General features: G+C 51.5%; 1 protein-coding gene across 1 annotated transcript in view; it reads right to left on the reverse strand.

Moving 5' to 3' along the window:
- The window catches only part of LOC139684145 (uncharacterized), a 1,342,464-nt gene that overhangs the window by 265,747 nt on the left and 1,052,504 nt on the right, over nucleotides 1-24,213 (reverse strand). The window contains 1 exon segment of the mRNA XM_071579746.1: nucleotides 23,216-23,981. Coding sequence (XP_071435847.1) covers nucleotides 23,216-23,981 — 766 coding nt within the window.

Genomic DNA, 24,213 nt, shown 5'->3' on the forward strand with positions numbered 1-24,213 from the left:
CAAAGGCAGAAAAGTTGAGAGAGAGCGGGGAAGTGTCACCAGGGAAAGTGATCCCAGAACAGATCTGCTGCTCAGGGCCAGAGCAGGGACTGGGAAAAAGGATTCTGGGAATTCAGGGCAGTGGAAAGGGTGTTTCCCTCCCCATGCTGCCCATCCTTTGCTTCCCAGAGCCCAGTCACTCTCAGTATGAGCCCAGCTGTTCCCAATATATCTCTCTTGCCCAGAACAGAATCCGAGTTGGCCCAGTATGCCCCTAGTCTGTCCCACCATGGTCTCAGTGCCACCCAGTAGCCCCCAGAATAGACCCAATCATTCGACTTGCCCCATGTGTGGTTTCAGTTTTCTGCTCGCATAGTCCCAGTCACTCCCATTGTGGTTTCAGTCTCTGCCAGTATGGTGTCAGGATGATCCCAGTTGCCCCCAGTCTCTGCCGGGAGGAGCCCAAAGCTCCTGGATCATGTGGAGCATCCACCCAGAGGAGGGTCCCTCCAAGTTCTGTGGCTGCAGGAACAGCTACGAGGAGCTGAGGGCCCCCCAGAGCCACCCCAGGCAGTAGAAGGTGGTCCCACAAGGCTCCTGCTGCCCCTCCTGTCCTCCAGTTTGGGCCCAGCTCCTCCTAGTGTTATCCCAGTTGCCTTCAACATGGTCCCACTTGCTTCCAGTATCAGCCCAGTCTCATGCCATTAGCTCCAAGTGTGCTCCCAGATATTTTCCAGTCATTGCCGGTATGATCCGAGTCACTCCCAGACAGTCTCATTATGGTCCCAGTATGACTCCAGTGCTCCCAATATTAACCCAGTTCCCCCCACATGCTTCCAGTTGCTCCCTTTTACCCCTACTATGATTCCACTCACTCCCAGTATATCCCAGTGGACGGGTGGCTTTATATGTTAGAGAGTCTCTTGACTCTGTTGAACTTGAGGTCAGCAGTGACAAGGTTGAGTGTCTGTGGGCCAGAATCAGGGGGAAGGCCAACAGGGCTGACATCCTTGTGGGTGTCTGTTACAGGCCACCCAACCAGGATGATGAAGGGGATGAATTATTCTACAAGCAGCTGGCAGATGTCTCAAAATCTCCAGGCCTTGTTCTTGTGGGTGACTTGAACCTGCCAGATATCTGCTGGGAGCTCAACAAAGTGAGAAGAGGCAGTCTGGGAGATTCCTGGAGTGTATAGAGGATAATTTCCTGCTTCAGCTGGTAAATGAGCCTACCAGGGGTGGGGCCCCTCTACACCTGCTGTTTGTAGAGAGGGGCTGGTGGGAGATGTAGTGGTCAGAGGCTGTCTGGGTACAGCGACCATGAAGTAACAGAGTTTTCAGTACTCAGGGATATGAGGAGGGCCATCAATAAAACCTCTTTGCTGGACATCCAGAGGGCAGATTTCATCCTGGTCAGAAGACCGGTCCAGAGCATACCCTGGGAAACAACCCTCAAAAACAAGGGGGTACGGGAGGGATGGATGTGCTTCAAGAAGGAAGTCTTGAGTGCACAGGAACAGCCTGTCCAAGTGTGCCAAAATGAAAGCCAATGGGGAAGACATCCAGCTTGGTTGTACAGGGAGATTCTGAAGGAAATCAGCAATAAAAAGGGAGCTGACTGAGTGTGGGAAAAAAGGTCTGGCTATTTAGAAAGAGTTTGCGAACATAGTTAGGTCCTGTAGGAAGAAAATGAGAGACAAAAGTGCAATTTGAAGTCAGTTTGGCTACTTCTGTCAGGGCTGACAAAAAGTGCTTCTATAAATATGTTAACAGGAAAAGGAGGGACAAGGAAAACCTCCATTCTTTGTTGGACCTGGGGGAGAACATTGTTACCAGAGATGAGGAGAAGGCTGAGGTACTTAACACCTACTTTGCCTGAGTTTTCACCAGTGAGACAGGTGGCCCTGAGGACAACTGGCCTCCTGAGCTGGTAGAAAAGAGACAGGGAGCTGAATAGTCCCGCTGTGTTCCAGGAGGAAATAGTGACTTACTGAGGCACCTGAATCCTCACAAGTCTGTGGGGCCAGGTGGGATCCATCCTTGGGTGATGAGGGAGCTGCTGGAAGAGCTTGCCAAGCCACTCTCCATCATCTCCCAACAGTCCTGGCTCTCTGGGGATGTCCCAGAGAATTAGAAGTTGGACATTGTCACCCCAATCCACAAAAAGTGCTGCAAGGCTGACCCTGGCAACTCCAGGCCTGTCAGGGTTATGGAGCAGATCATCCTGAGTGCAATCACACAGCACCTAAAGGATGGGCAAGGGCTCAGACCCTGCCAGCATGGGTTTAGGAGGGGCAGGTCCTGTCTGACCAACCTGATCTCCTTTTATGATCAGGTGACCCACCTGGTGGATGAGGGGAAGGCTGTGGATGTGTCTAACTGGACTTCAGCAAGGCCTTTGACACTGTCTCCCATAATATACTCCTGGAAAAGCTGGTAGCCCATGGCTTGGACAGGTGTACCCTCTGCTGGGTGATGAGCTGTCTGGAGGGCCGGGCCCAGAGAGTGCTGGTGAACGGGGCTGTGTCCAGCTGGCGGCCGGTCACCTGTGGTGTCCCCCAGGGGTCTGTGTTGGGCCCTGTCCTGTTTAACATCTTTATTGATGATTTAGATGAGGGGATTGAGTCCATCATCAGCACATTTGCTGATGACACCAAGTTGGGAGTGAGTGTCGAGCTGCTGGAAGGCAGGAGGGCTCTGCAAAGGGACCTGGATAGACTTGAGAGATGGGCTGATTCCAATGGGATGAAGTTCAACAAGGCCAAGTGCAGGTCCTGCCCTTTGGCCACCCCAACCCCTGCAGCGCTCCAGGCTGGGCACAGAGTGGCTGGAGAGCAGCCAGGCAGAGGGATCTGGGGGAACTGAGGGACAGGAAGCTCAACATGAGCCAACAGTGTGCCCAGGTGGCCAAGAAGTCCAGTGGGATCCTGTCCTGGATCCAAACTAGCGTGGCCAGCAGGCCCAGGGCAGTGACCCTTCCCCTGGACTCTGCATTGTGGAAGACACACCTTGAGTGTTGTGTTCAGTTCTGGGCCCCTCAGTTCAGGAAAGAGATTGAGAGGCTGGAGCAGGTCCAGAAAAGAGCAAGGAGGCTGGAGAAGGGACTGGAGCACAAGTCTTGTGGGGAGAGGCTGAGGGAGCTGGGGGTGTTCATTTTAGAGAAGAGGAGGCTCAGAGGTGACCTCAGCACTCTCTGCAACTCCCTGAAAGGAGGTTGTAGACAGGGGTGGACTGGTCTCTTCTCTCAGGCACTCACCAATAGGACAAGAGGGCAGGGGCTTAAGCTCTTCCAGGGGAAGTTTAGGTTGGATATCAGGAAGAAGTTTTTCACAGAGAGAGTGCTCAGGCATTGGAATGGCCTGCCCAGGGAGGGGGTGGATTCTCCAGCCCTGGAGGTATTTAAGGTGAGACTGGACATGGCACTGAGTGTCATGATCTGGTAATCAAAGTGGGGTTGGATTAAGGGTTGGACTTGATGATCTGGGAGGTCTCTTCCAACCCAAGTGATTCTGTGATTCTATGAGAAGAGAGCAGGGATGGTGGCAAGGCCCTGTCTTGGCAGAGGCAGAGCACAGGCCCAAGGGGAAGAGCAAAAGAGACAGAAGCTCCACCTCCCTCTCTTTTATACTTCTTGATGCTTCCTGATGATGTCAGATGATATGAAATACCTCTTTGGTTGCTCAAGTCAGGTGATGCTTCTCCCTTCTAATCTGTGTCACATCCTCTGGGCCTGATAAATTGAGGCCTGGCTGAAACTAAAGCTAAAACTACCACACACCATTACATTCTATTCTCAAGCTCCATTTCTATGATGGTTCGGGATAGATTTCACACACTGAGAAATGACTTAACAAAATTCCAGGGATCTTGCTTTCAACTGGCTGGATCCTGGGACTGAGAAGAACTCCTCAAATAATATTTTGGGTGTCACTGGAGTCCTCAGGGTGCTGGAACCCAAGGAGGATCTGCAGCGTTGTCCCACCTGGGTCATCAATAATTGTCACCAAAAGTCATCAGGAAGGAATGAGACCCTCCAAGCCCCCCCTTGGAGTGTCTGTGACTCAGACACTCCTTTATTCTGGGCAGAGACAGGGAGAGAATCTCTCCAGCTCCATACAAGCCCTTCCAAGAGTTCTCACATATTTATACATTTTGTCAAACAAAGAAATTACCATTCTTTTCTTCTGAGATATACAATTCTCTTCATTAATTGGTATTCTATTCTTTATTGGCTGTTTTGGTTGAACATTCTTTGGTGCTTTTATCATTCTGCCTCAGACAAAGTCTCCAACTCTCAGGCTGAAATGTCTTTGTTAGTCTCCTCAGTATCTTCTGGTTGCTCCAACATGTCTTTGAGGGACCATAAATTTAAGGTCCCAGATGTCCAATCTTCAGCTCCCTCAGGCTTCTCTTTCCTGCAGCCTATCAGAGCCAGTCCAGGGAAACTCAAAGCTTTGGGGCTTGAAAGACAAACTGATGAGAGTCTGTGAGAAGTAACGCAGTCAACGATTACCACTAATTAAAAATGTAGGAAAGTTGTCTAATTTGCAGCACTGGGAGTAACTGGGAAGTGGCTTGTTGGGGCTGGGCTGGGATGTGAAGGAACCAAAGGCAAACTGGGAGAAGATCTGTGGAGTCTGAGATGGTTGGGAAGGCACATTGAGGGTGCTTGGGGTCTCATGGTAGAGCTGGGGGCAATTGAAAGTTTAAGGGGTCCTGAGTGGGCTTGGAGGGGATTTGATGGTTCGTAGTGGGGCTGAGAGGGGCTTTGAGGGGTCCTGAAGGGCTGTGTAGGGAGTGGAATGAGGTTCCAGGTGATCCTGGCTGGGCTGGTGTGACTGGGAGGAGATTTGGGGGAGGTCCCGGACAGGCTCTGGGAGGTTTAGGGGCTCCTTCTCCCTGGTCCTCCTGGAGCTGCCGCCGGACGCCTGCCAAGACACTGCCGGGGGTCGGGGCTCTGTGTCGGGGTTTGTCCTCCTGAGCTGGGGCTTCTCCCTGTGCCACAAGGGCAGGGGGGCACTGTGGGTCGCGTGTCACCTCCTCCCCTGCTGTCCCTCTGCCCCCGGCCGGCTGCTCCCAGTGTTCCCAGTAAAGCTTGCCAGTTCTCCCCAGGCCCGGTCATGGGGGTGTCTGTGGGGGATCAGTCAGAGAAGACCGCGAATAATTTTTCAGCCAATCAGAGCGCGCGGCGCTGATGACTCCGCAGTTGCCAGGCAGACCCGCAGCGCCCCGCACTCCCCACCCCTCGCCCCCCCTCGCCCTCCCCTCGCCCCCAGCACCCTCCGGAAGGCCAATTTGGGGCGGGGGGAGGTGGGGGCGCCCACGCCGGGCCCCCCGCACTGTCCCAGCAGTGGCGGCTGCGGCGGGGGCCGAGTGCGGGCGGGAGCGGCCAAGAGCCCAGCGCTGCCCCATCACGAGCTGCCCCAGCTCCATCCCTTCTCCTCCCGCGGGGGGCGGCGGGGCTCGGGGCAAGCGGGGCCCGGGGTGGGGCGCTGGGCCAGGGGGGAGGAGGAGAAGGGCTGGAGGGGGCGGGACTGTGGGGGCGGAGAAGCGGCAGGAGAGGAGGGACAGAGCAGGGGCAGGAAGCGGGACAGGGGACGCAGAGAGGACAAAGCACCACGTGGTCGGTGCTCAGTCGGAAGGTCGGTGTGGGGTGGGCGGGCGAGAGCGGTTTTTGGGCCCCTCGGGTGGTCCGGGAGGGAACCGCGGAGTGGGGAGAGCGGAGAGGGGCGATAGCGGAGCTGGGGAAGCCCCGGAATGGTGGAATTGGGGGGCGGGAGCACAGAGGGAGCTCCGCGCACCTTAAACGGGGGTCCCGGAGAGGGAGAAGTCCCGGCAGTGTGGAGAGGAGGGGGGAGCAGCAATGCAGGGGAGAGGTGGGACCCCCAAGAGCCTGGAGAAGGCGAGAGCCGAGAGAGGAAGGAGCCGTGGGATTCCCGGGATCCCCGGCAGCCCGGAGAGGGTGGGATGGGATCCGCAATACAAGTGGGACCCCCAGCAGTGCAGACTGGAGGACCCCAATAACCCCACCGTGGAGAATTCAGAGAAGAGGAACTGCTGGGAGGGTTGGTTTGGGCTGAAGTTTTGTGTTTTGGAGGTATTTAGGAACACCAGATTGGAGGTGTTGGAGACAGAGGGCGGGACTCGGGACGGCTGCGGGGAGAGGTGTTGCGAGATCGGCAAGTTTGGGGGGCTTTTGGGGACTCAGGGCGGGTTTTGGGGGTCCCACATTACCCACTCACCCCCTACCCCTCCCTGGGACCCACCGGCGCCGTGTTGGCCGTGAGAGTGAAGGTGGAGAAGCCGGGTAAGCCCCTCCCCCATCCCGGGACTGCCATCGGGTCCGTCAGGTCCATCCCACATCCTCCCCCACCCTCCCCAAAAAAACCCCCAAACCCATCGTGAGATCCTTAATCCCCAGACTTAAAACCACAGGGTTCCCCAAATCACCTCCTGGACCTGCCAGAGCCCCTCAAAACGCCCCAGAGTCCCCCCCACCCCCCAAGACTCCCCCGAAGTCCCCCAAAGCTCCCCAGACCCCCTTAAACATCACACAGAACATCTCAGAGACCCCCAAAACACCCAAGAGAACCTCTCGAGTCCCTCCAAATTTTCATCCAGACCCTGCAAACCACCCCGAGACCACCCAATCCGCACCCCTAGACCTTCCAAAGTTCCATCGCCCTCCCTCGAAACCCCCTCCCAGACTACCCCAAATGTCCCCAGGACCCCCAAACAACACCAGAATCCCCCAGGCCTCTCCCAGATATTCTCAAACCAGTCCAGGACCTCCCTAAATTCCCATTCCAGATGATGAAAACTACCCCAGGATCCCCCTAAATCCCTTCCAGACCTTCCAAACAACCCAGAACCCTCCAACTGCTTCTAGACCAGTCCAGATACTCCCAAACCCTTCCCATAAACCCTCGTCCCTGACCCCCCAAAACTCCTTGAAGGGAGAGTTGAAACAGAGAGAACTGAAGCTAAGGGAGACACGTGGACAGCCCGAAAAAGCGGGAAAATCTGATTAATTTGATGGGTTTTTTCCTAGAAGCTGAAAGGAGGAAATTGGGGATGATGCTCTTGGAAAAAGGAACGGTGTGAGCGAGTGAGGGGCAACCACAGTGTGGGGAATAAAGGGAGTCACCTCCAGAGGGGGCTTTGCTTGGGGGGCATCCCTGGATGCTGGAAAATCCTGGGATCTTCCCATGCCCCCAAATGGGGGTTCCTGGCACAGATCCCCTAAAACCCCAAACCATCAAGAGTGGGCAAAAAACCCCAAAATATGCAGATTAAGGAAAAAGAAATTCAAAGCACCAAGATTCACTTCTAAAAAAACCCTTCCAGAAATTTGCTCCCTGTGGTCTCTGTGCTTGGGGTTCTGGGGATCCTCCCTGTCCAGGCTGTTGGGGGTGCCTTGTGTTTTGGGTCCCATCTCTGGGGTTCTGCCTTTTCCAGGCTGATGGAGATCCCGGGAATTTCAGAGGTCCCCCACTCTGTGATCTGAACCCACTGAGTTTCTTTGATTCTCCCCTCTCCATGATCCCTCCAAGGAATGCCGAGGGTCCCAGGGGTCCTTTCTGCCCTGACTCTCTGCTCAGGGTGCTCAGGGACCCCCCTGGATCCCAAAATGGACAGCCCAGAGAGGGGGCACCCTCAGGACCCCCAGCGTCCTAGAGAAGTGGGGCCCTTGGGAACCAGCACCCCAAACAGAGAGTCAGGGGAGGAGGGACTGCGGGGACCCCAAATCCCCTCTGGTGTCCCTATTTGGGGGTTGAATCTTGGTGTTTAGGGCTGAATGTTGGGGGTGCAGGTGGGACACAGAGCTAGGGCAGGGGGTTTTCAGGGGGTCACATTGCCAAGAGAAGGGATGTGATTGCTCAGAAAAGTGGGATGGGAAGCCCAGGGGTCCCCTGTGCCCAGGAAAGGGGGTTCAGGGGTCCTCGATGTTAAGGAAAGGTGGGTCATGATACGGGAAAACCCAGAATGGCCAGAAAAGAGGGGTACAAGGTGTCCCCCAGTGTTCCAAAAAGGATCTGTGATCTGGGAAAGGCAGGAGTGGGGGCACTGGACATACCAGAGTCAAGGCAAAGGGGGGTGTGGGGACTGGAAGAGGTGGGATGGCACAGAAAGGGGGTGCAGGTGTGTGTTGCTGTAGGATAAGGGGGGGTAGGGTCATTGCAGTGCCTTGGAATGGATGATCAGGATGGGCCCAAGGTAAGGAAGGGTAGGACTAGGAGTGGGGAGAGGTGGTTGGGGGGTTGAGGAGGTCCCTGTGCCCAGAATAAGGGGAGTTGAGGAGATGGCAGAGGAAAGGCAAAGGGATTGTGAAGTCTGGAAAAGGCAGGATGAGAGGGAAAAGGAGGTCAGGGTGGTCCTGGAATCAAAGAAAGGAAGGTGTGAGGGCTGGTAAGCCAGGAATGGGCAGGCAGGTGGTGGTGGGGCCCTGGTAGCCTGGAGAGGGCAGGGACCCTGGAGAGGGAGAACCCCCAATACACAGGAGACCCCCAGCAGCCCAGACAGGGAGGACACTCAGAATGTGAAAAGGAGAAGGTCAGAGAGGAGAAGCTCCTGGGAGGGTTTTCTTGAGCTAAATCTTAGTGTTTTGAAGGTTTTTATGGACACAAGATGCCCAGTGACTTTTAGAGAGGGACTTGGGCAACCAAACCAAAGGCACTCAGAGCTTTTTTTCCCTAAAAACCAGGATTTATCCTTCTGAAGGTGTGTCGGAATGGAGGAGGAGGCTGCAAGGAAGAGGAAGATGCCTTGGGCCCCCCAGGCAGGTGAGCAAGATGTCAGTGCCCCTTTGCCCTCTCTTGTGATGCATCTTCCAGCCCAGCATGGCCCCGGCTGCAGGACAACCCCGCTGCCGACGCCGTCCTGCCGGGGTCGGGTTTGGGGGGATGTCCTTGGCCTTCCCTGTGGGCCGGAGGCAAATGCCCTGCCTGTCCTTGTTCCTTCCTGCCCCAGGCCCCGAGCTGAGCATTGGGAGCACGGAGGACAAATCCCCCCAGCAGAATCTGGTGGCAGAGGCCACTTTGAACAGCTCCACAGAGCAGGAAGTCACCGAGGAGAAAAAGCCACGGAGATCCCGCAGGAGGAGAAGCTCTCAACCGAGTTTTAGGTCCTCCAATCAGGATAGAGCCACCCAGTGTGGGAAAGATGGCCGGAGCTTCAAGCAGAGCTCTGACCTTGGAGTGCAGCAGCAGCTTCAGAGCAGGGAGAAGCGCTACAAGTGCTTGGAATGTGGGAAGGGCTTCAGCCTGAGCTCCCACCTAATTTGCCACCAGCACATCCACACTGGGGAATGGCCCTACACGTGTAGGGAATGTGGGAAGGGCTTCAGTCACAGCTCCCACCTGATCAGCCACCAGATGATCCACACTGGGGAATGTCCCTACGAGTGTTCCCAGTGTGGGAAGAGGTGTCGGACCAGGTCAGATCTCCTCGTGCATCAACGCACACACACGGGGGAGAGGCCCTTCTGCTGCACCGACTGCGGGAAGAGATTCAGCCAGAGCTCCAACCTCATCAGCCACAGGAGGCGCCACACCGGTGAGAGGCCTCACAAATGTGGGGACTGTGGGAAGAGCTTCATCCATAACTCTGAGCTCATCATCCACCGGATGACCCACACTGGGGAAAGGCCCTTTGAATGTTCCGAGTGTGGGAAGAGGTTTCAGACCAGCTCAATTCTCCTCAAACATCAGCGCACACACAGGGACGAGAGGCCCTTCTGCTGCACCGACTGCGGGAAGAGATTCAAACATAACTCCACCCTCATCACCCACCGGCGTATCCACACTGGGGAGAGGCCTTATGACTGTGACGAGTGTGGGAAGAGCTTCACCAGCAGCTCTGCATTGACCAAACACCAACGAACCCACCAGTGAGGGAAGATGCACGAGTGCCCCGACTGTGGGAAAAGCTTCATCTGCTGCTCCATCTCTATCACCCACATTCCTTGTGACCCACATTAGGAAGACCCCTGGCTGGTGGTCTCCACATCCTCCTGGTTCTCTGTGGGCACTTCAATTAACCCAGGAGGAGGAACATCCATGGCGTCATGGGTTTAGTTAGGCCGAGATTTAGGCTGTAGTTTTTAGAGCAAGGCCTTGGACAATCAGCTGACTCCTGCTGGCCAACTCTATTGCATCCCATATTCTGACATCATCTCAGATAGAAGAAGAGAGGGAGGAGGGATTTTCCTTCTTCTTCTTGCCAGCTGAACAAGGAGTTTGTTGGCATTGCACAGCTCCTGGGGGGAGACCAAGATACTGGAGAAGTTGAAATTTATTTCCTGTTTCTTCTTGCTACTTTTAATTCTTAGTCTGTAGTTTGTATTTGTTTTGGTTTCTATTTTATTTTCTGTTTAATATACCTTGTTCTGCTGAACTATGTCCTGTGTTTTGGTTTTTGGGGGACAGAAGTGGAGACTTTGCCTCTGAAATGAGTACTTGGCATTTTGCCACATCAAAACCATCACATATGGGGACACAGACTGAAGTGGGAAATTCATTGGGGGGGGGGTTGCTGACTTTTGACCCTAAACATCTCCCCTGCTCCATACCCTTAGTTTATCTTGTGGCCTCAAGGAACCTGAGTGGTGTTTCAGAAGTTTTCAAAACTCAATAATTCCATAATTCCATTTCTCTGAGGCTCTAACTCTGTGGGCCACCAAACCCAACCCTATGCACATTCACATGATTCATTTTTGTACTTTTTTATTTTATTTGATCCATTTCATACCTTAAAATCACCTGAAATTGGGATTAAAATAAAGAAATTAAACAAAGACATCTAAATTTCCACCATTCTCCTGGGAACTGGGGCACGAATTTGGAGTTCAAAAAGACATTCAGGAAGATTTCAGGGTTCTGTGGGGATTTGGGAGAGTTTTCCCCAAAATTGGAGGTGTCCAGACCGACTGACATTTCTCCATCATTTTGCAGTCCAATATCTGAGAGGGATTGATCTGTCAGCTCATAACACCTCAATCCCTCCCCAAAATGGCTCCATGCCAACTTGAAATGACTCAATCCCATCCCAAAATGGTTTAATCCAACTTGAATCCACTTAGGGGGAGTCAGCAGCAGGAGAAGGGGTGCTACAAACCCAGGGAATGATGGGATAAAATTGGGAGGGCTTGGATGCAAATTGGGAGGGTTGGGATGGGACTTGGAGGGGGATGGGTTGGGGATTGGGAGACAAGAGATGGGATGTGTGGAAAAAGTGAGGGAGGTTCTGGTGTGCCCTCCTGTCCTGAGGGGGGTACTGTGAGGGAGTGTAGGGGACATGTGACATCAGAACTTTGAGTGGGGCACCACAGGAAGGGACACAGGGAGCTCTTTTTGAGGGGATCCTGCTGCTTCCCACTTCTTCAGGGGGCTTTAAATATCTTTTGAGGGTTTCCCTCCTCTTTTTTATGGACTGAGTTGAACCTCTTCCATTTTGGGGGGATGAGATGACCCTATTGACAGAAAAATCCTGCTGTTTTCAACCAATTTTTAGGGAGTCTAAATGGCTCTTGGGAGTCCCCCCCTCATTCTGGGGGTTGCAGGGACCCCCTGGCTCCACTGGGCCCTGAGGGGGGTTATAATCCCCAGTTTTGAGGTGTTAGAAGAGGCTTGTGGGGGGCCCAAGTTTGATGCACATCCCACCTGCAGGAGGGTGTCTCCCCTTCCTCCAGACCTGCTGGGGTGAGGCTGGGACCCCTCCCCACACAGGGGGCACCCACAGTTCTTTCTGGGGGATGAGGCTCCTCATGCACTGGGACCAGCCCAGCTGGTGTCACAGAACCCCAGAATGTGCTGAGTGGGAAGGGACCCCTAAGGATCATGGAGTCTAACCCTCAGCCCTGCACAGGCCCATCCCCAAGAGTCACACCCTGTGCCCCAGAGCATCATCCAAACCCTCCTGGAGCTCTATCAGCCTTGGGGCTGTGCCCACTGCCCTGCGGAGCCTGGTCAGTGCCCACCACCCTCTGGGGGAAGAACCTCTTTGTAAGATCCAACCTAACCCTGCCCTGGCACAACTCCAGCCATTCCCTGGGTGCTGTCCCTGGTCCCCACAGAGCAGAGATCAGTGCCTGCCCCTCCTCTGCCCCTGTCCAGGAAGTTGTACCTGCAATGAGGTCTCCCCTCAGTCTCCTCTTGTGCTGCTGAACACACCATGTACCCTCAGCTGCTCCTCACACGCTGCCCCTGCAGGCCCTTGCCCATCTTGGTGTCTTCCTTTGGACACTCTCCAGTGGCTCAATCTCTTCCTTCTGTTGTGGTACCCCAAAGTGCCTCAATATTTCCGGTGAGGGAACTGCCAGGGCTGTGTGATGTGGGGCCTGAGGGTGCCCAGGGGACACTGTGACACTGCAGGGCCTGCTGGAACCCAGGGGACATTGTGACACTGCAGGACAAAGGGGACTTTGTGAGAGTCAGAGAATCACCAGCCCTGCCCAGCGCTGGTCAGCAGCACAGAGGGGCAGTGGCCGCCCCTGGTACCAAAAGATGAGCCCAATTGGGCCTCTGTGTGTCCGGCAGCAAAGGCAGACAGACACACACCCTTTAAGAAGAGGCAGCTGCACCTGCTCCAGAGTGTGCCCAGCAGGGCAGAGAGACGGAGAGGCTGCACAGGACGAGGCAGATGCAGCTGCTCCCGGTGACGCCAAAAGTGGTGGTTTTAGGAAAGGGAGTTTTGAGGCTGGCAGATGTGAAGTTAAATTTCCTGAACAGCAAACCTTGGAGGTAAGCAAAGGACAGCTGATCTTCTGCCACTGGCAGGCCGGGACCAGAACACCACAGACTGGTTGTGTTTGTATATGTGTATTCCTCTGTCTGCTCTCACCCTCCCAAACCCCCCATAACTGCTGGGTCTCTTTTCCATCTGCAAGGAGATCAAAAGCCCTGAGCCATCCCCCGATGCCTCCCCCATGTCTCAGAGGTCACAAGTTCCCCTGCCCCTGCCTTGAAAACCAGTCCCTGAGTCCATATATTGTAACATGGGATTTCAATAAATGGCTTTGCTTGGTTTGAGCTTCTGATTGGCTTTGTGGTTCATTCCTGTGGAGACACAGATCCATCATGACAAATGGAGCCCAAACGTGGAGCCTTGGGAACAATCCCCAATATTTAGGGGCTTGCCTTGGTAACCCCAACAGGGCAGGAGAGACAGGAATGACAAGAAGTCCCTGTCCTGGTGATGGGGAGCAGTTCATCTTGGGAAAAAGGCATGATTGGTGCCTGTCTGCTGGACAGAAGGTGATCGACTCTGGAAATGGGAAGAATCTATAAGGGGGAAAAAACATGACTGAATTATGGTGAGCAAACAGCTCTGAAACAGAAAGATTCAGTGACCGTGTCAGTGTCTAAGCCAGCTTGTGAAGCCAGAGCCCTGAAATAGCTCGAAGGGACAGGGTGAAGCTAAAAGAGATCAGTATCTCATGAAAATAAAAATTATTTCTTTCTGAAGCCAGTGCCCTGAAACTGTTTGTGGCCAAAACTTTTTGACAGAACAGAGTCAAACTGCTTAAAAGAACTGGAGCCTCCCCCGTTTTCTGCTGGGTTTTTTTGTTTGGTTTTGTTTGGTTGGTTGGTTTTGTTTTGTTTTTGTTTTCTGTTTCTAAGACAAATCCCTGGAAGTCTTTTAACATTGCACCCTGATGTCTGGGAGAAACATTATGGAGATGAGATCTAAGCTGTCTGTGGAGCAGAGGAACATACTCTGGATGATGAGGTGCTGCTTGAACAGCATGAGCTCCAACTAAATGACTCTCCTTTCCAACACTCCCGGCTGTGGGCACAGCTGCCCTCTGAATGTGCTGCTGCCAGTGATTGCAGCTGCCCAGCAAAGGATGCAGCAGGAGAAGCAGCTGCACCCCCCGTGCCGCTGTCACAGGCAGCGTTCCTGCCCGGGGCAGAGAAAGGCCCAAAGAGCAGCAACCCCTGCCCTGCTCTTGCCGGACCCCCCTGCAGCCCTTCCCGCCTGGGGCACTGATGCCAATGGGTGGGATGGGGGCGGAGAGAAGCCGAGCCAGGCAGAGGCAGCGCCGAGCCCGGCGCGGAGCAGAGCGGAGGATGCTGCGGGCGGGGCCGCCGCCGCCAGCCCCGGGGCCGGTGGCAGAGCCCGTGCTGGTGCTGGTGTCGGTGCCAGAGCCCTTGCCGGTGTCAGAGCCCGTGCCTGTGTCAGAGCCCGTGCCGGTGTCGATGCCAGATCCGATACCCGGCGGGAGAATGCCCCGCTGCCCCTGCCCGCTGAGCCCCGACCCGGCCAGGAGAGCTCCGAGCAGCCGCCAGAGCGCAGAGGCGGAGATGGCTCCCACAGCAGCACGGACAGCCCCCCCAGCGCTGCCGCCGCAGCCCCAGCACCCAGCGCAGCACCGCCAGAAGCTGCAGGAACGGCCCGGCCCAGCCCGGCACAGCCGACAGGCACAGAAACCCATTGGCAGGAGCGGCCAGAGATGCCGAACTGGGACAGCCACAGATTCTGATCAATAGCAATGCTGTCAGGTTAACAACTGGTAATACCTTATTATGAATATTGATTTAACTCAGAATCAGTTAACTATGTCTTCACCTTTATCACAATGTAACAAAATATCATAACCCTTTCTAGTAAAAAGAACAATGGAAGCTGTTTCGTGCCAAACCAAACTTCTGTGCCTTTTCCAAATAGTATTAAAAATGAATATAAGGCCTATTCCTCTTAAGAGAAGGCAAACAATAATGCCTTTAAGATAAAAGCTTTCAACAAGCTGCAAACATGTCACCTTTCTGTATCTCAGTTTCTGACATATTTTGTAGCAGTCACGGTCTAAGATAGTGTCATGTTGTAGGTTTATTAGCCCAGTTATTTATCAAGTATATTCATTATTTCATTTTATTCTGCAAAGTTATGGCATAGAAACACACAAGTCTGCATTTTTGTAAAGTATCATTATTGTTCTTAAACCCAATGTTTGTGTATCTGAAAAAGGTGTTATATATCTAAAGTAGTATAATTTTTGATGTGCAAATTATCCATCAGATGAAAAGTACTTTCTAAATTTCAAATGGCTTTCCAAACTTCTGATACTTTAAAAACCTTTTCTAACAATTTGAACACCTACTGCAAAGAGTAACAATTGCTAAAATGTTTTAATTTTATTTTAAACCCTTGTTCCTAAGCTTATTACTGTTTTCCCTGTTAACAATTCCCTTCATGGTATGAATGAGTGTGTTGTTCGTTGCTTTTACTCCTACCTGCATTAACTAGCAGTGTTTCAATGAGTTTCTCTATAATTTACTGCACTCTAATCGCTCAAGAAGAAGCCAACACTGGAGTTGTGGTGTTGGGAAGTGGTGAGACTCCTGCAGTGGCAGCTGAGGTGACTTGGCTGGGAAGGGTCACACAAAGCTCTCTCCTCACTCTCTCCCTTCTCGGCCTGTTTTCCTCAAAGCTGCAGCACTTGCAAGTTACATTGGAGTGATAAGTAAATAATGGATAAAATCAGAATTTTAGAATGATGAACAGTTCTCTTATTGCAGCTTATTAATGGAACCTCTACAAAACTGGTAAAACACATATTTTGGTTGTCAAGTACAAAAATGACACTATTTTTATAGAATTTGTTAATCTTTAGCATTCAGTACTAGCAATTGTTTTAAGCTTTTGTTTGTCTAAGTGATGATAATCCAACTAAGCAAGCAAATTCAAAGGTAGCCTTACTAACCTTTCTCTAAATTATTGATATCCATGACAGGAACCAACACAATGGAAGTTTTACAGATGTAATAATTTTTGCTGAGTGTTCAAATAATCATGCCCTGTATTTTTATGGATCCACACCCAGCAAATATCCAATGATACCTCTCTTATTTGCCAGGCAAGAACAAGAAAAAAAGGGGCAGTATTTGCTTGTATGTGTGTGAAAGAATTTTTGAACATTAAACAGAACATGAAGGAGAGATATGTCCACGTTTTAGAAAATTATATTCTTATCAAAGCAGCAACTCAAGAAACAAGGAAAAGTGTGAGGTGAAGACAAGCACAATTTCTCATTTCATAATTTTAAGACACAGCAAGTAAATTTCTAAGGCTGTTTTGAGTGATTGCATGAGTGGGGGCTGGCCTGAATGGATGTGTGTGAGTACAGGAATCATGTATGGATGTGACTCCTGAATGCACTTACCCCACTGACAGAGCCACAACTCCCCCATCTATGCACAGGGACCCACAGACAAAAGTACAAAGTTATACATTTGCAGAAATACTTACATAAAGTTAAAGGTCAAGGCAAGCAGAAACCCTAAAAATTAACTAAAGCTATTTGTATGATTAAGGTTATTAATTTATAAGTCAATTTATTTGAAGATTTTAAAGTTAGCTTAAATAAAGCTTTATAAGAATAAATTCTGAATGAAATAGTGATCATTCTAAATCAATACATATAAGGTATAATGACTTCAGTAACCTTTGGATAACTTGTTTATCTTGAAACCCTAGTGGGAAAAGCATTTATTCTGGTATTAATGGGTCTGGTATTAACGGGTCTGTTTGCATTTTTCTAATATGCTCTGAATTTCATTTATTGTCTTGTATGCAATGTATGATTTACTGTAATTTTAAAAGTATCTGTTTTTCAGGTATAAAAGAAGAAAGGCCGAGATGTAGGAATGGAAGTTTTGGAGATGGCAGATGTGGAGTTAAATTTCCTGAACACCAGCCCTTGGAGATAAGCAAAGGACAGCTGATCTTCTGCCACTGGCAGGCCCAGGCACCAGAACACCACAGGCTGTTTGTGTTTGCATGTGTGTATTCTGTCTGCCCTCATCCTCCAACACCCCTCACCTGCTGGGTCTCTGTTCCCTTTGCAAGGAGGTCAAAGCTCTGATTCACCCCCCATGGGGGAGGTTATCAGTAACCCTGCCCCTGCCTCAGTCTCTGCCTCTGAGCTCTGTATATTGTCATGTGAAACTCAATAAATTACCTCCCTTGGCCGGAACTGCGGATTGTAATTGTGGTTTTACTCAGGGGGAGCCTTATTCCTCAGGACAGCAGGGCACTTGCCCAGCCAGTTTACAGCCCCTGTGCTGCTGCCCAAGAGTCCATGCACAGGGAACAAAGAGCATTGGGTTGTGTCATGTCCATGGCTTGCCAAACAGCAACCAATTCAGCCAAGTGGCTGCTGCCTCCTTCCCCCTCAGCCACCAACTCTGTGTGTGGGGCTGCACTGAGTGCTGCAGCTTTCCAGCATGGTCTGCCACGGCGAATCCCTGCCCTGCCCTCAGGAAACCATGCTGTTTGTTTCTGAGTGTCTGTGAGCTGATTGGAGGGCTTTCCCCACCCACCTATTTGGTAGTTGGGCATGTTGTGGGACCCTTGGTCAGGCTCGGTGTGTCTTTGACTCAGTAACTCTGCTGTTCTGACCCCTGTTCAAACGGAGCCTTCTTTTGGGTAACTTTGTGCAATGGTTTAAGTGGCACTGCTAAACCAGGTACATGTGATCTCCAGCACCCAACAGCACCTAAAAAGTGCTGTACTCCTTTCTTATCTTCTGGAGTGGGCAAGGTCTGAATACTGGGTAAGGCTTTCTCTGAGACTGTTTGAATACTGTGGGTCCATTTAATTTCCAAATATTTGATTTCTTGGACTGGGCCCTGTATTTCACTGGGATTCACTGCCCATCCACAGCACCTTAACAAGGCAAGGATGGCATCCAGTTGTTGTTGCACCTGATGGTGATCAGGTCCCTGTGTCAGGATACCATCTGTGCCCTGAAGGATCTGTACCTGGGCAGGTGCAGTGTGTTGTGCTCCAGTGCAGTGTGTGGCTTGGGGACAAAAGGCAGGGCTGTGCTTGTAGCCCTGGGGCAGATGGGTGAAGGTGTCCTGGTTCCCACCCTACGGAAATGGAAATGGATCCTGTGCCCTGGATGGACCTGGAATTGTAAGAAATGCATTGGCTGCATCAATAACAGTGTCCCATGTCCCTGGATGTGCCTGGGGTGGGGCACTGATGTTGCAGCTTCAGGAACAGCAGCACTTGTGGGGGGTGTCTGTTTGTTCACTGCCCTGGAATCTCCAGTCACCCACCAGCTGCCACCCGAGTCCTTCACAGCCCAGACAGGGCTGTGAACAGGAGAATGTGCATGACAGACACCACCTGCTTGGAACAAAGCATTGAGAGAGGCTTGAATTTGTGCATGTCCTCCCAGAATCTTACACTGTTTTATGTTTAGAATTTCTGTGGCTGTGGGAATGTTTGCTTCTTGTTGTGTAAGTCCCACAGTGACAGCTCTGGCATGGAGCCACCATGTGGCACCAAATTCCTGATATGTACCTCTGATTTCTAAGGTAATACCCCACAATATATCCATGTCTAGGATTTATATACTGATTCAAGGAACTATTAGAAAACATTTGTTAGGGTTTCAGTCACTGATTTGCATTTCCAGTTTAGTAAGTTACCCAATTACTGGTTGATCCCTCAGCCCCCACACCAGGACAGTTTTTCTCTGTGTTTTGTCTGCATTGCTGTTTTTCAGTGACCTCCCCCCTGTGACCACAAGCACTCAGACCCCCTGTTTATTCCCACCAGACCACCAGATGGTACATTGGGTGAAGGGGTGAGGGTCGTCTCTAAACACACAGCATGTTGGTGTGGGTGCTTGGTCTGTTCCCTGTTCAGTTTTTATGTGTCTCTCTGCCTCAGCTTCAGCTTTTTGTTTCATTTCTGATGTAACCAACAGGCACCTGCCCATTCATCAGGTGTGACTGAGACGCTCTTTGGATCATGGATGGGGAGTTTGCACAAATTCTTCTCAGTATTTCAACACTCCCATGGGGTCTTTTGCCTCCCACAGTTCAAACTTAATGCCTGTACAAGTTTGTAGTTTATCCCACAGTGCACTCCACAGTTCCTGTTTCCACCCTGGTGGCTCCACTGGAGGAGCCACAGACTGAGGCTTTTTGAAAGAACATCTCTACACTACAAACATAACACAACAACAAACTATTCTACACAGACAAAACACACAGAATATCACAACACTTCAAGCAAAAATAAAACATCATAAGACACTTCACTCGATATCATCCTGTGACACCACACACACAAAGGACTGAGGGGTTTTTGCTGACTGTGCTATCACAGCACTGACTGCAGAGGGGATCAGGTTACACCTACAGGGTCTACACTATGCAATAAGAAAAAGGTATGGCACTGTCTTCACAGCAGATAAAGGAAAAACACAGATATGAGTTGTGGCCACCCACACACTGGGAACAGCATCTCTTGTTGCAGCTCCGCATCCACTGACCGAGCCCTGTCTATGTTCCCTGGGGAACAGTGTCTGTCAGTCCAGCTGTGCCCTGCACTGACTGAGCCCTGGGTTTTATGCCCTGGGGAACAGTGTCTGTCAGTCCAACTGTGCCCTGCACTGACTGAGCCCTGGGTTTTATGCCCTGGGAAACAGTGTCTGTCAGTCGAACTGTGCCCTGCCCTGACTGAGCCCTGGGTTTTATGCCCTGGGGAACAATGTCTGTCAGTCCAGCTGTGCCCTGCACTGACTTAACCCTCTTCACCTCTGTGTCAGTTTTTGTGCTCTCAGAAGCTCACCCTCATTGCCAATTTTCTGTTACAGGTTCAAGAGGATTCCCACGCTGTATTTAGGCAGGATGAGGTGCTGTTTTGTTCTGTGACTGGCCTTGATGCCTCTGAGAGTCTGTTCTTCTCTTGCAAAGTGATGGAAAACAAGAACTGATAATGAGTGATTTCGGCCCTGAAGGAGAAGCATCTTGTGTACACAGGGACTGTTTTGCAGCCTGGCTGCTTGTTGACAGCCACTCAAGGATGAGTCAAGGAGAAAAGGGTGAGGAAGATGATGAAAATTCCTGACCGACCAAGAAAGGGAGACCCTCGATAGACACTGTGCAGGCTCAGGGGGTCTCCAGTTACATAATGGGGGGAGGGAGTGGTGGCCTTTCTCTGGGCTGTGCTGGCCACAGACACCCAGACAGACGTCCCAGAGCAAGTGTATCCAAACAGACAGTCCCTGCTCCAGGAGGAGGTGTGTGCTGGCACCGAGGACAGCGGTGACTCCCACGGGGACGCTGCTGAGAGTGTTGAGCCACCCAAGGCCAAGGATGCAGCAGCTGCTCAGACTGGGGATCCTGAGCACACTGGGGTCGGCATGGATGGGAACGGTGTCAGAGGTGTAGGAACTGTGTGAGTGGTGTGTGAGTGAGTAGGAGTTCTCTTGGGGTTTGGGTTTTGTTCCCTCTTCTCACTTTTTCTTCTTTCCTTTGCTATTTCACTTGAATAAATGAAGTTTACTCATGTTTTATATGGTGTCATAGTTTCAGCTCAGAATCCTTCTGAACCCTCCCTAGAACAAATATCCTGAGAAACATCGAGATCAACCACTATGAACTGCAAAACATCAAGACTCAGCCAAACAATAGTCCAAACAATGATCCTTCTGTCCCTGAAAAGAGTCCCACAAGTTTCCTCTCTCTGGTCTCTCCACTCTGGGGTTCTGGGGATCTCCCCTATCCAGGATGGGAGTCTCAGAGTTGCCAAAGGTGTTGGGGACCCAGGAGTAATTTCTGCCCTGACTCTGCTTCAGGGTGCCATTCCCAGAGATTCCTCCTCTCTGGGTTCTCCAATTTTTTGTCTCAGGGGTCACCCCTGTGCAGGCTCCCCCTTCTAAAGGCCCCCATTTCAGGGTCCTGGGATTTCTGAGGGGCTCCCTTTTCCACACTCCCCTGTCTCCAGGCTGCTGGGGGGCCTCCAGCTCAGGTTTCGCCCCTCTCCACTCCTCATCTCTAGAACCTGAGATTAGCTCAGTGGGTTAAAACTTGGTTGGAATAATGCCAAGGTCATGAGTTCAATCCCCCGTGTGGGCCATTGACTTAAGAGTTGGACTCAATCCTTGTGGGTCCTTCCAACTCAGAATAGTCTGTCTGTCTGTGAAGTCTGTCTGGGAAGTCACCGGGCACCTGGTGTCCATCAAAAGCTCCAAAACACTGAGATTCTGGCAAAAAAACCTTCAGAAATATCAAAACTAAAAAACATCAAGTTTCAGCCAAAACCCGCTTCAAAATATGAAGATTAAGCCAAAAAATCTCTCTGAGGAATTGCCCTTTTCTGGTCTTTCCATTTCAGTGTTCTGCTTTCCACCCTGTCTGGGCGGCCAGAGGACTCACCTGTATTGGGATTGGTGGGTACTATTTCTTTCCCAGCCTTAGGTGTAAATTGGGGCACAGGGTGTGCCTCTTGGGGATGGGTCTGTGCAGGGCTGAGGGTTGGACTCCATGATCCTTGGGTTCCCTTCCCACTCAGCACATTCTGGGATTCTGTGACACCAGCTGGGCTAGTCCCAGTGCATGAGGAGCCTCATCCCCCAGAAAGAACTGTGGGTGCCCCTGTTTGGGGAGGGGTCCCAACCCCAGCCCAGCAGGCCTGGAGGAAGGGGGGACACCATCCTGCAGGTGGGATGTGCATCAAACTTGGGCCTTCCACAAGCCACTTGTAACACCTCAAAACTGGGCATTAAAAGCCCCCCAGCCCTCAGTGGAGCCAGGGGGTCCCTGCAACCCCCAGAATGAGGAAGGGACTCCCAAGAGCCATTTAGACTCCCTAAAAATTGGTTGAAAACAGCAGGATTTTTCTGTCAATAGGGTCATCTCATCCCACCAAAATGCAAGAGGTTCAACTCAGCCTGTAAAAAAGATGAGGGAAACCCTCAAAAGATATTTAAAGTCCCCTGAACTGGTGGGAACCAGCAGGATCCCCTCAAAAAGAGCTCCCTGTGTCCCTTCCTGTGGGGCCCCACTCCAAGTGCTGATGTCACATGTCCCCCACACTCCCTCACAGTATCCCCCTCAGGACAGGAGGGCACCCCAAAAACTCCCTCAGTTTTTCTACACACCCCATCTCTTGTCTCCCAATCCCAACCCATCCCCCTCCAAGTCCCATCCCAACCCTCCCAGTTTCCATCCAAGCCCTCCCAATTTTATCCCATCCTCCCTGGGTTTGTAGCACTCCTTCTCCTGCTGCTGACTCCCCCTAAGTGGGTTCAAGTTCCATTAAACCATTTTGGGATGGGATTGAGTCATTTCAAGTTGGCCTGGAGACATTTTGGGGTGGGATTGAGGTGTTATGAGCTGACAGATCAATCCCTCTCAGATATTGGACTGCAAAACGATGGTGAAATGTCAGTAGGTCTGCACACCTCCAATTTTGGGGAAGATTCTCCCAAATCCCCACAGAACCGTAAAATCTTCCTGAATATCCCTTTGAACCTAAAATTCCTGCCCCAATTCCCAGGAGAATGATGGAAGTTTAGATGCCTTTGTTCAGTTTCTTTATTTTAATCCCATTTTTTGGTGATTTTAAGGGATGAAGATGGATCAAATATAATAAAAAAAAACCAAAAAATCAATCCTGTGAATGTGCATGGGGTTGGGTTGGGTGGCCCATAGAGAGGCAGAGCCACAGAGAATTGGAATTATGGAATTATTGAGTTTAGAAAAGTTCTGAAACACCACTCAGGATTCCTTGAGGCCACAAGATAAACTAGGGGTATGGAGCAGGGGAGATTTTTAGGGTCAAAAGTCAGCAAATCCCCCTTCCCAATGAATTTCCCACTTCAGTCTGTGTCCCCATATGTGATGGCTTTGATGTGGCAAAATGCCAAGTAATCATTTCAGAGGCAAAGTCTCCACTTCTGTCCCCCAAAAACCAAAACACAGGACATAGTTCAGCAGAACAAGGTATATTAAACAGAAAATAAAATAGAAACCAAATAAAATACAAACTACAGACTAAGAATAAAAGGTAGAAAGAACAAACAGGAAGTAAATTTCAGCTTCCCCAGCATCTTGGTCTCCCCCCAGGAGCTCTGCAATGCCAACAAACTCCTGGTTCATCTGGCAAGAAGAGGAAGAAGGAAAATCCCTCCTCCCTCTCTTCTTCTATCTGAGATGATGTCAGAATATGGGATGCAATAGAGTTGGCCAACAGGAGTCAGCTGGGCTGACACAGCTCGAATCAGCTGATTGTCCAAGGCCTTGCTCTAAAAACTAAAGCCTAAATCTGGGCCTAACTAAACCCATGACACCATGGATGTTCCTCCCCCGGGTTAATTCAAGTGCCCACGGAGAACCAGGAGGACATGGAGACCACCAGCCAGGGGTCTTCCTAATGTGGGTAACAAGGAATGTGGGTGATAGAGATGGAGCAGCAGATGAAGCTTTTCCCACAGTCGGGGCACTGGTGGGGCTTCCCTCACTGGTGGCTCCGTTGGTGTTTGGTCAAATGACAGCTCTGGATGAAGCTCTTCCCACACTCATCACACTCATAAGGCCTCTCTCCACTGTGGATACGCCGGTGGGTGATGAGGTCAGATTTATGTTTGAATCTCTTCCCGCAGTCGGTGCAGTGGAAGGGCCTCTCGTCCGTGTGTGTGCGCTGATGTTTGAGGAGATGTGAGCTGGTCTGAAACCTCTTCCCACACTCAGAACACTCAAACGGCCTCTCCCCAGTGTGGTTCATCCGGTGGGTGATGAGCTCAGAGTTACGAATGAAACTCTTTCCACAGTCCCAACATTTGTGAGGTCTGTCCCCAGTGTGGAGCCTCCGGTGGGTGATGAGGCTGGAGCTCTGGCTGAATCTCTTCCCGCAGTCGGTGCAGCAGAAGGGCCTCTCCCCTGTGTGTGTGCGCTGATGCTCGAGGAGATTGGAGATGGTCCGACACCTCTTCCCACACTGGGAACACTCATAGGGACGTTCCCCAGTGTGGATCATCTGGTGGCGGATCAGATAGGACCTGTGACTGAAGCCCTTCCCACATTCCCTACACATGTAGGGCCATTCCCCAGTGTGGATCATCTGGTGGCTGATCAGGTTGGAGCTCCGACTGAAATTCTTCCCACATTCCCTACACGTGTAGGGCCGTTCCCCAGTGTGGATGTGCTGATGCTGGATCAGGTTGGAGCTCTTGCTGAATCCCTTCCCACATTCCAAGCACTTGTAGCGCTTCTCCCTGCTCTGAAGCTGCTGCTGCACCCCCAGCTCAGAGCTCTGGTTGAAGCTCTGGCCATCTTTCCCACGCTGGGTGGCTCTATCCTGTTCAGCAGACCCAAAACTCGGTTGAGAGCTTCTCCTCCTGAGGGATCTCCGTGGCTTTTTCTCCTCAGTGACTTCCTGCTCTGTGGAGCTGTTCAAAGTGGCCTCTGCCACCAGGTGCTGCTGGGGGGAT

This window comes from Pithys albifrons, chromosome 32 (genome assembly GCF_047495875.1).
Source record: "Pithys albifrons albifrons isolate INPA30051 chromosome 32, PitAlb_v1, whole genome shotgun sequence".
In the NCBI taxonomy this organism is placed as follows: Eukaryota; Metazoa; Chordata; class Aves; order Passeriformes; family Thamnophilidae; genus Pithys; species Pithys albifrons.